Genomic DNA, 13,920 nt, shown 5'->3' on the forward strand with positions numbered 1-13,920 from the left:
CCTACCCTTTTCCTGACGGCCCCACTCTCTTTTCCTGAGAGCATTCCTGGCAAGTCACATGGATAAGATTCTGTTTTCAGCTCTGCTTCTATGGAACCCTACATAAGACAGTTGTCACCAGGAATGGTCCTAGGAAGTAAAACCTAAGGGTGAGATTTTATAGTTGGATTCCTCACCAGTTGGATGACAATGGGAAGGAGGTTTTCATACTGCCTGGATGTTGTGGGAGGCGATTACTAAGACAACCTGTGGTGAGCTGTAATGGGATAGAAGTACAAGGGGATGAACTAACTGGTACAATGTCCTAGCCTGAAAGTCACTTGGAAATTTCTTAAAAATTCCTACACTCAGACCGTACCTAAGACTAACTACATCACAATTGTTGGGGGTAGGACACAGGTGCCCGTGTTTTTAGAAGCCATTGTGCTTACAAAGTTTAGGAATGACTGTGTCAGGCCGTTGAAAGGGAAGGGAGCAATAGCCACTGTGGGAAGGAAGGACTGTGGGATCCAGTCGTTCTTGGTAATCACTATGGATTCTTTGCAGAAAGAAAAATCACAGCTCTATTAACCAACAACTTTCAGCAGTGAACCAGCCAGATATCCCCCTGACTGCATTTAAAAAGACACTCATTTCCTGCAGCCAGAGGAAGGCACAGCTGAAGATTAGGCTGAGGATTTAATGAGAACTTTGAATCGCCTAAGCCCTCTGGGCCTGCAGAAGTGACCCTTGTTGGAAGATAGAGCCCTTCTGCTGCTTAATGGCTATAAAGAGGTCACAAATGAAGCTGTGCTTTACAGGTAGGGTTGCTAGTAGATAAAGTGCAAGACGTGCAGTCAAATTTGACTTTCAGATAAACAATGAATACTTTTATAGTATCCTAATCCTGTATTTTTATTTGCTAAAACTGGTAACTCTATTTTCAAGGCTCTCCTTGCCCTCTTCACAGTCTACCCCCACCTCCCACTGGCTACCAGGTGCTTAGTTAAGATCAAGTCTCAGCAAAACCTGACTGGGACAGTACCAGGCTTGCTAAGGAATGAAAGAAAATAGAGCTGCAGGACTTGGCTAGCACATACCAGCAGGAACTGGGAAAGTAGGCCTGAGAGTGACTCCTGGGGGTGCTGGATCAAGGGAGGTGGGCGGGGAAAAATCTAAATAAGGGATTTAACACCTGCCTGCAAAAGGAGCCTGTGTGATACTTCTAATACACTACTGGGATGGTGCTTGAAGATTGGAACAAAACAGGCCCCATAGTAAATGCAGTAGAAGGGCCAGATCTGCTATGGCAAACTGCAGTAAAGGCTCACAAAGCTTAGAGAAGTTGGAAGGCTGGAATGGGCACACATACACCTGGAAACCCTACCACTGTCTATGTTTCTCAGGAGGGCCTGGGAGATACTTCATTGGTCAAAGTGGTAAGAAATATGCTGGTGAGAGAGGGACTTTCATTCATTGTTCCAGGTCCTGTAAAATCTGTTGTTTGTGGGCCAGGACGGACAGCAGAAGATGCTGTTACAGAAGTGGGCTTTACAGTATCAACAGGGATGACAAGATTCTGGAATAACCAGAGGCCAGGGGTAGCACTTAAACATCAGAGGTAATGGGCATAATTAATGTAATGGGAAATAAGCAGCCAGGGGGTGGCTAACCTACAGAGATCCCTACAGGTGGCTCATAGAACGGGGCAAGGAGATGGGCTACCATCAGGGGTCCTCCTTAATATATATAATTAAAAAGGATCAAGCACACATGAAAAGGATACTGAGCTCACAAGCCCAGCATTCCCCCCAGAGGTCATCTTTATCCTACCTTTGTGAATCTCCCTTTTCTTGTTTGATTTATTGTTTTCCAACCTATGTAAGCACCCTAAACAATATAGTTTAATTTGCCTCAGTTTCCGAAGATTTGTACTGTATGGTTTTTGTGTTTGTGACTAATTTCTTTCACTTAATAATGTGTTTGTGAGATTTCTACATATTGTGTGTGTACCAATAGCATCTTCATTTTAATTTTTACATCTTTTTATTGAGGTATATAATTGACACAACATTGTATTAGTTTCAGAAATATTAGTTTCACAATCATTGTGTACACCATGATTTGATACATGTGATACATGTATGTATTGCAAAATGATCACAACAATCAGTCTACTCAACATGCATCACCATACTTCGTTACAGACTTTTTTTTGCTTGTGATGAGAACTTTAAGATCTACTCCCTTAACAACGTTCAAATTTGCAATACACTATTATTAACTGTAGTCTAACTGTAGTCACCGTGCTGCACGTTACATCCCCATGACTAATTTATTTATAACTGGAAGTTTGTACCTTTTAAGTCCCTTCACCCACTTGCACCCCCACCACACCCCTAGGCCCCCAGTCCTCTGGCAACCAGCAGTGTGTACCCTGTATCTGTGTATCTTTCTGCTTGGTTTTTGTGCTTGTTTGTTTTAGATTCCACATACAACTGAAATCATGTGGTATTTGTCTTTGGGATAAGGCCCTCAAATTCCATCCATGTTGATGCAAATGGCAAGATTTCATTTTTTCTATGGCTGAATACATACATATATATATATAAATACATACATATATATATAAATACACATATATATATATATATATATATATATATATATATAATCTCACAACTTCTTTATCCAATCATCTGTTGATGGACACTTAGGTTGCTTCCATGTCTTGTCTATTGTAAATAATCCTGCAATAAACACGAGGGTGCATGTATCTTTTCTAATTAGTGTTTTCATTTTCTTTGGGTAAATATCCAGAAGTGGAATTGCTGGATCATATGTTAATTCTATTTTTAACTTTTTGATGAGCCTCCATACTGTTTTCCATAGTGGGTGCACCAATTTACATTCCCACCAGGACACAAGGGTTCCCTTTTTTCTACATCCTTGTTATCTCTTCTCTTTTTGATAATAGCCGTTCTGTAAGGTGTGAGGTGGTATCTCATTTTGGTTTTGATTTGCATTTCCCTGATGATTGGTGATGCTAAGTATCATTTCATGTACCTGTATGTCTTCTTTGGAAAAATGTCTATTCAAATTCTCTGCTCATTTTTTAATCGAAATGTTTGGGGTTTTTTGCTATTAAGTTTTATGAGGTCTTTATATAGTTTGGATCTTAGCCCCATATCAGATATATGACCTGCAAATATCTTCTCCCGTTCAGTAGGTGGCCTTTTCATTGGGTTGATGGTTTCTTTTGCTGTGCAGAAGCTTTTTAGTTTGATGTAGTCCCACTTGTTTATTTTTGCTCTTGTTGCCTTTGCTTTTGGTGTCAAGTCAAAAAAGCATCACCGAGACCTGTGTTAAGGGGCTTAACACCTACATTTTCTTCTAGGAGTTTTATGGTTTTAAGTCTTACGGTCAAATCTTTAATTCATTTTTACTTAATTTTTGTGTATGGTGTAAGATAGTGGTCCAGTTTTATTCTTTTGCATATGGCTGTCCAGTTTTCCCAACACAATTTATTAAAGAGACTGTCCTTTCCCCATTGTATATTTTGGCTCCTTTGTTGTACATTGATTGACCTTATATATATGGGTTTATTTCTGGGCTCTGTATTCTGTTCCATTGATCTATGTGTCTGTTTTTATGCCAGTACCATACTGTTTTGATTACTGTAGCTTTGTAATATACTTGAAATCAGGAAGTGTGATGCCTCCAACTTTGTTGTTCCTCAAGACTGCTTAGGCTATTTGGGATCTTTTGCAGTTCCATATAAATTTTAGGATTGTTTGTTCTATTTCTGTGAAAAATGACATTGGAATAGTGATAGGGATTTCATTGAATTTGTAAATTGCTTTGAGTAGTATAGACATTTTAACACTATTAATTCTTCCAATCCATAAGCATGGAAAATCTGTGGCTTCTTTAATTTCTCTCATCAATGTTTTGTAGTTTTCAGTGTACAGGCCTTTTACCTCCTTGGTTAAATTTATTCCTAAGTATTTTATTTATTTTCATGCAATTGTAAATGAAATTGTTTTATTAATTTTTCTGTCTGATATTTCATTATTAGTATATAGAAATGCAACAGATTTTTGTATATTGATTTTATATACTGCAACCTCACTGAATTCATTTATTCTATTAGTTTTTTGGTGTAGTCTTTGGGGTTTTCTATATATAATATAATGTAATTTACAAATAGTGACAATTTTACTTCTTTCCAATTTGGATGCCTGTTATATAGCATCTTAATTTTAATTGTTCCATATTATTGCATTGTATGAATATGCTACATAGGATAGACTTAATGAGCCGTGTAACCAGGAGAGTCGTACATGGCTCCACACTCAGAAGGACCTGTTCTTAGTTTAATAATTTTATCTTTGAATTTGAGTTTTGTAATGAAAGTCCAGTTGAACAGTGCAGCATTTGCTGGGGGCTAGGAGGTTTGGCTCAAGAGTGATCCTACCTCCTACTATTTTCCTGGAATAGGTTCTCGGTCAACCACTCCCCACCCCTGGAACCTCCTTCTGGGTGTCTCCCTCACATCCCCATCCAGCACTTGCTGCTGCCCTGTACTCTGTTGAGGGCCTGTGTGAAGACACAGAGAGCGTGTACCTGGGCTGTAATATGGATCAGTCCCTGCTCCAGGCTGGCAACACCATAGCAAATTCTGAGTTGATTTGGGGTGGGAGGGGTGGGAGGGAGTGTGTGAGCCTTTCATCCACCTATGCTGGGAACCTAGCATGTCCAGGCGTAGAGGTTGCGATACTCTGTGAGTTGGAGTGGTGGGTGGTCCATGGGAAGGGGAGATGAATAGCTTCTCTTTCTGAGTCTAGGTTTGGCAGCTGGCGGGAGGGGTAACCTAGCATTTGATGAGTTTCATGCCTGCACTAGTGTGGAGTCATGAGGTGGATTCCCCAAGTGCCTGGGAGGACCTACGCTTGCCCCAGAAGTATTCCTGAGCCCCATGAAGCATGATATTAAATAGCATATCAAAAACAACATGACAGGTGAAAAGAGACCACAGAAGAAAGGAAAAAGCTTTCTCCCTCCTTTTGGAGCAAGGTATCCACATTTTCATTTGGTACTAGGCCTGATCAATTATGTGGTCAGCCCTGATCCTATAATTTGTTTCTCCATGTACTATTTAAATCAATTTGTATAATTTACAAACTATACCCATGTAAAAATGTATAATTAGATGCATTTTGACATATTTATATACCCATGAAGCTGCTACCAAATCCAAAATTCAGAACATTTCCTTCACCCCCAAAAGATCCTTCATGGCCTCTGCAGTCAATTTCTCCTTCCATCCTTGATCAGACAACTACTGATCTGCTTTTTGTCATTAAAGATTCGTTTATAGATAATAGATTGATTTTCAATAAATTTTACATAAATGAAATCATAGTATGTGTGCTTTTTTGCGTGGCTTCTTTTACTCAGCATGATTTGGAGAATCCATTTATTTTTGATGGACAGTTGAATTTTTTCCAACTTAGGGCTGTTATGAGGAATACTATTATTAACATTTGTTAAAAAAGAAATAACAGGCCAATAAATGGGGCCTATAAAAATGGAGTCATAAATCCCCATGATAGCAAACCAAGACTTAATTGCTATATTCAACCTCTCCCCAAAATGTGAACTTCAAACAGTTAATCTGTAATTTCCTGATTAGCTCTAGTAAGATAATTTGTATAATAAGACCCCTGGCATTCCCTTTGCCCCCCCAAATAAAGATCACCCACCTGAAACAATCCTTTCTTTTGTTTTGCAAATAACTCCCTTGCCCCACTCTCTTTCTGCCTATAAAAACGTTCCATTTTGTACAACACCCAAGTAATGAATCACCTAATAAAGCCAATTATATCTTCAAATTTACTTGGTTGAATTTTGTTTTTTTAACAGATTTGGTGACGGTGATGAGATCAAAGGAGACTTCCAGCAGCTTCAGGGACAAGGAACACAAGGATGGCACCCACGAACCCTTTGGAGTCCATAGTCATTCTCACCATATCTAGGATCATTTGTAAGTTCCTCTCGGTTTTGAGCTCCACTCTTTGCATTTAAGCTCCTGACCTAATTGATTTTCCTTTACAAAACAGATCAGATTGAGCTGGTGGATGGTTTTGCCTGGAGCCCAGTTGAGCTGGCAGATGATTCTCCCCAGAGCAATGCACCTAGTCTTTCAGAAGGCAATTGCCAGGACAGTAACATGTTTTTGTTATTGCTGATATAGCAGAAAACCCTAGCCTTTGGTTCTATTCCCAGACTCCACACTGGGACCTGGGTTTAGTCTGCAATTCCCAATTGTTTGGAATCCTTCCCCAGATTCCATGTTGGGAACTGTTGGTGAGGTGGCAGCTGCAGTTTGTTTAGAATCAGTCCACAGTTCCCATTCCTGGGGTTTGCTGGTTCAATTCTTTCCCCAGTCCATGGTTCCACAGGAATTGTTGGTGGTGTGCATGCAGCCTTCTTTTGTCCATGATGCAGTAACATCTTTTGGTTACTGCCAATATATTAAGGTGCACATGTCTGTTTGCTTTATTTTGTATAGATAAAGGCTAAGAAAAATGGGATTCTTTATATCCCCAAATTTGAGCCTGCCACCTTCTGGCACACCTGTTTAACAACTACAGTCCCAGATGCTGCAGATATTTAGCAAAATGACAAAGTATTAATGATGGTCATTAAGGGAAATGTTCCAATCAGAAAGAATTATTCATTTACGAAATGAACTTGAGAGAAAAGGATCCCAGTTGAACAAAAAGAAATGGGATGCCTACTTTAATTGGTATGCAGAAGTTTACCAAAGGTTTCAAGATTCCAAAATAACCTACATTGAAAGATTCATTGCAAAAGGCTAATAATAAAAAAAAAAAATTAAAGACACAAAAGGTATTTAAGAGATCCAACCAAGATGGTGGTATAGAGAAATACTGTGCTTGCCTCATCCCATGAACACATCAAAATTACAACTAAATTATAGAACAGTAAACCTGGAGAAACACCTGAAGTCTAGCTGAACAGAAGTTTTATAACTAAGAATATAAAGAATAAGCCACTTCAAGATTGGTAGGAGGGGCTCAAAATGGGCTGGTCCCACATCCCCATGTGGCAGTTGAAAATCAGGAAAGATATCTCAGCTACAGAGGTTTCCCCTGGAGGAGAAAGGGTCCCCAGCCTCAAACCAGGTTCCCTAGCTCAGAGTACTGGTGCCAGGAAAAGGAGCCCCCAAAACATCTGTCAGTGAAAAATAGTGGGAATTCCAACTGTCTGGGTGGACGGAAGGCTTCAGGTAACGCAGACGTCCTCTTAAATGGCCCATGCAGGCACTCACCCTGGGCTGCAGCAGAGGGGCAGTGACTGGGGCGGGGAGCAGCATTGGAGACATATGGGAGGAGACTGAGTCGTGTGACCTCTGGGCAAGGACTGGAGGGACAGTCACCATGTTCCCTGTGTAGGGCCCTTCTCCCATGCAGCCAGCAGGTGGGTGCCATCTTTCCTGAGCCCCTTTCCCATGCCCATGGCCAAATCTAAATCAGAATCTGAATTGGTCTGGTGAGCTCTGATTGCTCCACCCAGGTGACTCACTGACATGCCACCACACCTAGCTCCTTACTACAAGAGGCTTTATTAGTGGCTGAGCCAGCAGGTTGCAGCAGGCCTTGGATTGTCCTGGATTTTTACAGAGCTACCAGGCCCAGTACTGATGGCAGCCATCCTCGGTTCATAGTGTGGCCTGTCCCATGAGCCTCCAGGTCCAGCACAGGCAGCAACCAACTGTGGATCACTCTGTAGCTCCTACCAGGTACTCAATGGCTGGTCACAGATCATGGCAGACCTGACCATGCACTGGAGCCCTCCTGAGAGGCCCCAGAACCGACATACTTGGAGGTTGGCTTCAGACCACAACAGAGCACCACCCAATTAGCCCCACAAGTGGCACAGCCAAAGATTGGTCTCAACAGGCACCAGAGCCCACTAGAGTGAATCCCACTCCATAAGGTAAGCCCCTCCCACAGCAGCCCATAAGCTGTAGATGTGGCCAAACCCCACTGCCATTCAGCCTGAGGGTCAATACCACCCACTGATGAGCCAACAGCAATCAAGGCTCACCTATAACAGGAGGGCCCACACAAAGGACACACCTGGAGGCCCCAGCTCAGATGACCAGGGAGACTGGGCCACTGGACCCCACAGGACATCTACTACATAAGGCCCCCTGGCAAGACTGGGAGACATAGCAGATCTACCTAATGCAAAGAAACAAACACAGAGAAGCAACAAAAATGGGGAGGAAAAGAAATATGTCCCAAATGAAAGAACAGGAGAAAACTCCAGAAAAAAAACTAAATGAAATGAAGGCAAGCAACCTACCAGATGCAGACTTTAAAACAATGATTATAAGACTGCTCAAGGAACTTAGTGAGAACTTTAACAAAGAAGGAGCAAGCATGAAAAAGGACATAGAAACCATAAAAACCACTCAGAAATGAAGAATACAATAACTAAAATGAAGAATGCACTACAAGGAATCACCAGCAAACTAGATGAAGCAGAAGATCGAATCAGTGATTTGGAAGACAAGGTAGCAAAAAACATCCAACCAGACAGTAAAAAGAAAAAAAAGAATCCAAAAAATGAGGATAGTTTAAGAGAACTCTGGGACAATATCAAGCATAGCAACATTCACATCATAGGTGTACGAGTAGGAAAAGAGAGAGATTCAGAACTTATTTGAAGAAATAATGACTGAAAACTTTCCTAACCTGGCAAAGGAAAGAGACATACAAGCACAGGAAGCACAGAGAGTCCCAAAAAAGATGAACGCAAACAGGCCCACACCAAGACACATTATAATTAAAACGGCAAAGGTTAAAAATGAAGAGAGAAACCTAAAGGCAGCAAGAGAAAAACAGTTAGCTACCTACAAGGGAGCTCCCATAAGACTGTCAGCTGATTTCTCAATAGAAACTTTGCAGGCCAGAAGGGATTGGCACAAAATATTCAAAGTGATGAAAAGCAAGTACCTACAACCAAGATTACTCTACCCAGCAAGGCTATCATTTAAAATCGAAGAACAGATAAAGAGCTTCCCAGACACGAAAAAGCTAAAGAAGTTCATCAACACCAAACCAGTATTACAAGGAATCTTAGAGGGAATTCTTTAAGACAGAAAAAATATATATATGAATAATAAAATGGCAACAACTACATATTTATCAACAATTACTTTCAATGTAAATGAATTAAATGCTCTAATCAAAAGCATAGGGTGGCTAAATGGGTACGAAAACAAAACTCTTACATATGCTGTCTACAAAAGGCTCACTTCAGATTGAAAAACACACAGAGACTGAAAGTAAAGGGGTGAAAAAAGTTATTTCATGAAAATAGAAAATAAAAGCCAAAAATCGGGGGTAGCAATACTTATACCAGACAAAATTGACTTTAAAACAAAGGTTATAACAAGAGACAAAGAAGAACGCAGTAATCCCACTTCCTGGTATTTATCCAAAGAAACCCAAAAACACTATTTCGAGGGGATGTGTGCATCCATATGTTCATTGCGGCATTATTTACAGTAGTCAAGCTGTGGAGGCAGTCTGGGTGTCCATCAATGGATGAATGGATAAAGAGGAGGTGGTACATATATACAATGGAATATTGCTTGGCCGTGGAAAGGAATGGATTCTTGTAATCTGCAGTGGCATGGATGGACCTGGAGGGTACTGTGCTGAGTGAAGTATGTCAGACAGATAAAGACAGATGTAATGTGATTTCACTTATACGTGGAATCTAAAAAACAAAATAAGCAAACACACAAAGCAGAAACAAACTCATAGATACAGGGAACATTTTGATGGTTGACAAGCCAGATGGGAGGGGGGTTTAGGGGACTGGTGAAAAAGGGGAAAGGATTGAGAAGTGCAAATTGGTTGTTACAAAATAGTCATGGGAATGTAGGGTGTAGCATAAGGAGTATAGTCAATAATATTGTAAGAACTATGGTGTCAGATGGTTACTAAATTTAATTGTGATAAATGGGAGGAGGATTGGGGGGCAGGGTGAAAAAGGTGAGGGCATTAAGAAGTACAAATTGGTAGTCATGGGGATGTAAAGCATAAGGAATATAGCCAATAATATGATAATAGCTATGTATGTTCCTATGTGGGTACTAGACTAGTCAGGGGGATCACTTCTTAAATTCTACAATTGTCTAACTACTATGCTCTACACCTGAAATTAACATAAAATAATACTGAATGTCAGAAAAAAGAAAAAATGCAAAAAATCAATGATTTTTCTAAATTAAGGAAAATTAAGTATAAGGTTAAAATATAGTTTTAAAAAGGTATTTAAAACAACACCTAGGCCTCCTGCATTACACCCTCCTAAGGGTCCATTATCAAAACACTGGCCCAGAAATTGATGTCTCAGTTGTAATTGATCTGGGACACTAGAGAAGAGGTTGTCCTCAAAGGTCCTATGCAAATTCTTGAATGCCTTCATATCTACCTTCAAAGGACAGCCCCCTCACCCCCCAACAGGAGCCCGTCCCAAAGTTGATGGGACTCTTCAGAAATTTTCTGGAAAACTACTACATTATTCCCTTAAACAGCCAAGGGCGACAAAAAGTTAAAATTAATGGGAGTGTGCAGTACTGCCAGAAATATTTACCGTCTGTCCTGGCTAGAACCTGAAAAGGTATTTGAAAGGATTTAATAACATTTTGATCAGAAATTTGGTCAAATTGGAAGATAATATTCAGAGCCTGATAGGAAATTTTTTTTTTTTTAATGCCTTCTTCCCGTGCTAAAACTATGTACCCAGAGGGAAAGAAACATTCCAACAGTCGGTAGGTAGGTGGTGCGTCAGTCCTTTGATGTTTTCAAGCTGCAATCCAGTTGTTTGGGGAACTGGATACAACTGTCTTTGTCTTGCAAATCTCTGCAGAGTCAGAGGTGTGGCTCTGATGGTTCACAGTTCACCTGCAGTGACCCTTCATTGCCAGACTTTTGCCATCCTGATGTTCTTACAACATGGCAACAGTCTGCTCCAGAAGTAGAAGATTAAGATGGGTAAACAGTGGCTGTGAATTAAATGGTCAGGGTTATGGAATACAACCTTCTGCTGATCCCTTGTTGACTCATGCTAGTACTGTGTTTCCCTCAAGATAAAGCTGGACAATCAGCTCTAATGCGTCTTTTGGAGCAAAAATTTATATAAGACCTGGTCTTATTTTACTATAAGACCATGTCTAATATAATATAATATAATATAATATAATATAATATAATATAATATAATACAATATAATACAATACAGTATAATACAATATAATATAATTAATATAATATAATATAATTAATATAATATAATAAATATAATTAATATAATACCAGATCTTATATTAAATTTTGCTCCAAAAGACTCATTAGGGCTGATTGTCCGGCTAGGCTAGGTCTTATTTTCGGGGAAACAGGGTATGACCAGCTACTGTAAGTCTTTAATGTCTTATGCTCACACCTATCATCAACAGGTCAAAACTTTCCCAGATTCCAGTTCAAAGGATCGTATTCATTACAGTATAGAGCCTGGTGACGGTATTCTGGAAATATCATCAGGGGAAGACAGCCCACGAGCCCCATTGGAAAGAACCTTACCAAGTACTCCTGACCACTGGCATGTTACAACTAGAAAACATTGAGTCATGGATACACCTCTCAGGCTGTATCTGACATCTGGTCCTCTAGACGCTGGAGACCTCCAAATCAAATTGATGAAGAAGGGAAGACTGCTTCCACCCAAGACGGAGTATCAAGACTCCAACCTTAACTAAACATGAAACACTTTCTCCTTTCCTTTCCTTTACTCTAACGTTGGCCTGGAAAGATAACATCATCATCTGTATCTCCCAGGCTATTACTCAAGGAGGTAACCTTTCCGATTGGTGGAGTTGTCAAAGATTCCGATTTATCCATAATTATCTTGCTCAGATTTGTCCCCACTCACTGAGAGATCTCAACAGCAGCACCATCTTTACAAGGTATTTAGGATGACTCTTTGTGTCAGGCAAGGAGATTCTCTTCCTATATACATTAAAACCTTGACTGACCCCTGGCTTAAACAGGTAAACGCAGCAATTCCTGTGAATAAGTCCATTCACAGTGCCACCTTGGTGAAATGGTTTGTGCCCATCAGGATTTGTCTTTGTCTGTGGTGGCTATCATTCTCCTTGGGCCTATGAATGCTAGATAGCTGGTGCACAGCCAGGCAATGCCTCTTAGCTTATCTAACTGTGCCCCCTAACTGTTCACAAATGAACTGAAACTGCTCATTGGTCAACGCCCCTGAATTTACAGTGTCAAGTTAGAAAGGATTTACCAGGAGGCTTTCATGATTAAGGATTCACTTCTTTCAGCAGGTCCGTACTTCTCTAGTCAGGAATAAATACAAATGAGTCTATCATAAGGAAACTCTCCTTAGCTCTTGAAAATATTGCAGAATTTGCTGTTAAAGCAATAGCTACACCCCCAAATCCTTAGATTCCCAGAGAATCTGGCCAAAGTTGTTCTTGATAATAGAATAACCCCTGATTATCTTTTAGCTGAGCAAGGAGATGTCTGCTGCAGCCAGCATCACCTGCTGTACCTGGATTCACACGTCAGGGAAGTTTAAATACATGTTCACAGCGGCTAACTACTAAGCAAATGATCTCCCTAGGATTGGAGTGCCTAGGAGGGAACAAGAGAAAGCGACAGTCTTGAAAGTTGTGAACCTGGGGGTCTTGGCCTGAGAGTGTTCCAAGATTTAGCAAAATGTTGTGACCTACGAATACCACACAGAGGATCCACAAAAGCTGCAAGACCTACCTAGCCGTAGCTGAGACTAACACTAATGCCTTAATTTTTTGTCACATGTCTCAGGCTGAGAGATTAAAAAGGGGGAAATTGTTAAAAAGGAAATAACAGGCCCAAGATGATAGCCCTTATAATAGCAAACCGAAACGTAATTGCAGTATTCAACCTCTCCCAGAAATGTGAACTTCAAACAATTAATTTGAAATTTCCTTATTAGCACTAGTAAGGTAATTTACACAATAAGACCCCTGCCATTCTCACTCCCCCCAAAAAGATGACTAGGCCTGAAACAATGCTTTCTTTTTTGCAAATAGCTCCCTTGCCCCGTCCTCTTTCTACCTATAAAAAACTTCTACTTTGTACAAACTCTTCAGAGCACCTTCCTGCTTGCTAAATGGGATGCTGCCTAATTCATGAATCATCCAATAAAGTGAATTAATTCTTCAAATTTACTCAGTTGAATTTTGTTTTCTTAACACGTTCATATATATATGTCCTTGCACACATGTACACAAGTGTCTCTAGGGGTCACACATAAGGTCATGGGATATGCTTAGCTTCTGTTTTGTTAGAGAAAGCCAGACTATTTTCCAAAGTGGTTGTGACAATTTAAATTCTGACCAACAGGTACGACAATTTCTACTGCTTTATATCTTTGTCAACTCTTGGCATTATCAGACACTGTTGGTATTTCGTTTATGGTTTTAATTTGCATTTCTCTCATTACATGTTTTTATAGAGTTATTGGCTTTTATATTTTTCTAGAAAGTTGTCCATTTTATCTAACTTTTTAAATGTATTGGCATAAAGTTGTTTGCAAAATCTTGGTATCCTAGTAATGTGTGCAAGATGTGTAGTAATGACTCCTTTTCATTCCTGACATAGGTTATTTATACCTTTATTTTCCCTCTCTCTTTCCCCACCCCCACCCCTTTCTCATGCATGCCCTCAGTTTCACCAGAGGTTTGTCAATTTTATTAGTCTTTTCAAAGAACTATCTTTTGGCTTTGTTGATCCTCTCTATTATATGCTTGTTTTCCAGTTTATTAATTTCTG

At 40.1% G+C, this 13,920-nt stretch overlaps 1 protein-coding gene across 6 annotated transcripts in view; it reads left to right on the plus strand.

Moving 5' to 3' along the window:
* The window catches only part of CD86 (CD86 molecule), a 108,695-nt gene extending 95,379 nt beyond the window's left edge, over positions 1-13,316 (plus strand). For all 6 annotated transcript variants that reach the window (XM_033129435.1, XM_033129431.1, XM_033129457.1 and 3 more), the window contains 2 exons: positions 5,905-6,025; positions 11,544-13,316. In XM_033129435.1, coding sequence (XP_032985326.1) covers positions 5,905-6,017 — 113 coding nt within the window. In that variant the 3' untranslated portion in view covers positions 6,018-6,025; positions 11,544-13,316. The remainder of the gene's footprint in view (positions 1-5,904; positions 6,026-11,543) is intronic.
* Positions 13,317-13,920: the final 604 nt, after the last annotated feature.

This window comes from Rhinolophus ferrumequinum, chromosome 2, assembly GCF_004115265.2.
Source record: "Rhinolophus ferrumequinum isolate MPI-CBG mRhiFer1 chromosome 2, mRhiFer1_v1.p, whole genome shotgun sequence".
NCBI classification, from domain to species: Eukaryota; Metazoa; Chordata; class Mammalia; order Chiroptera; family Rhinolophidae; genus Rhinolophus; species Rhinolophus ferrumequinum.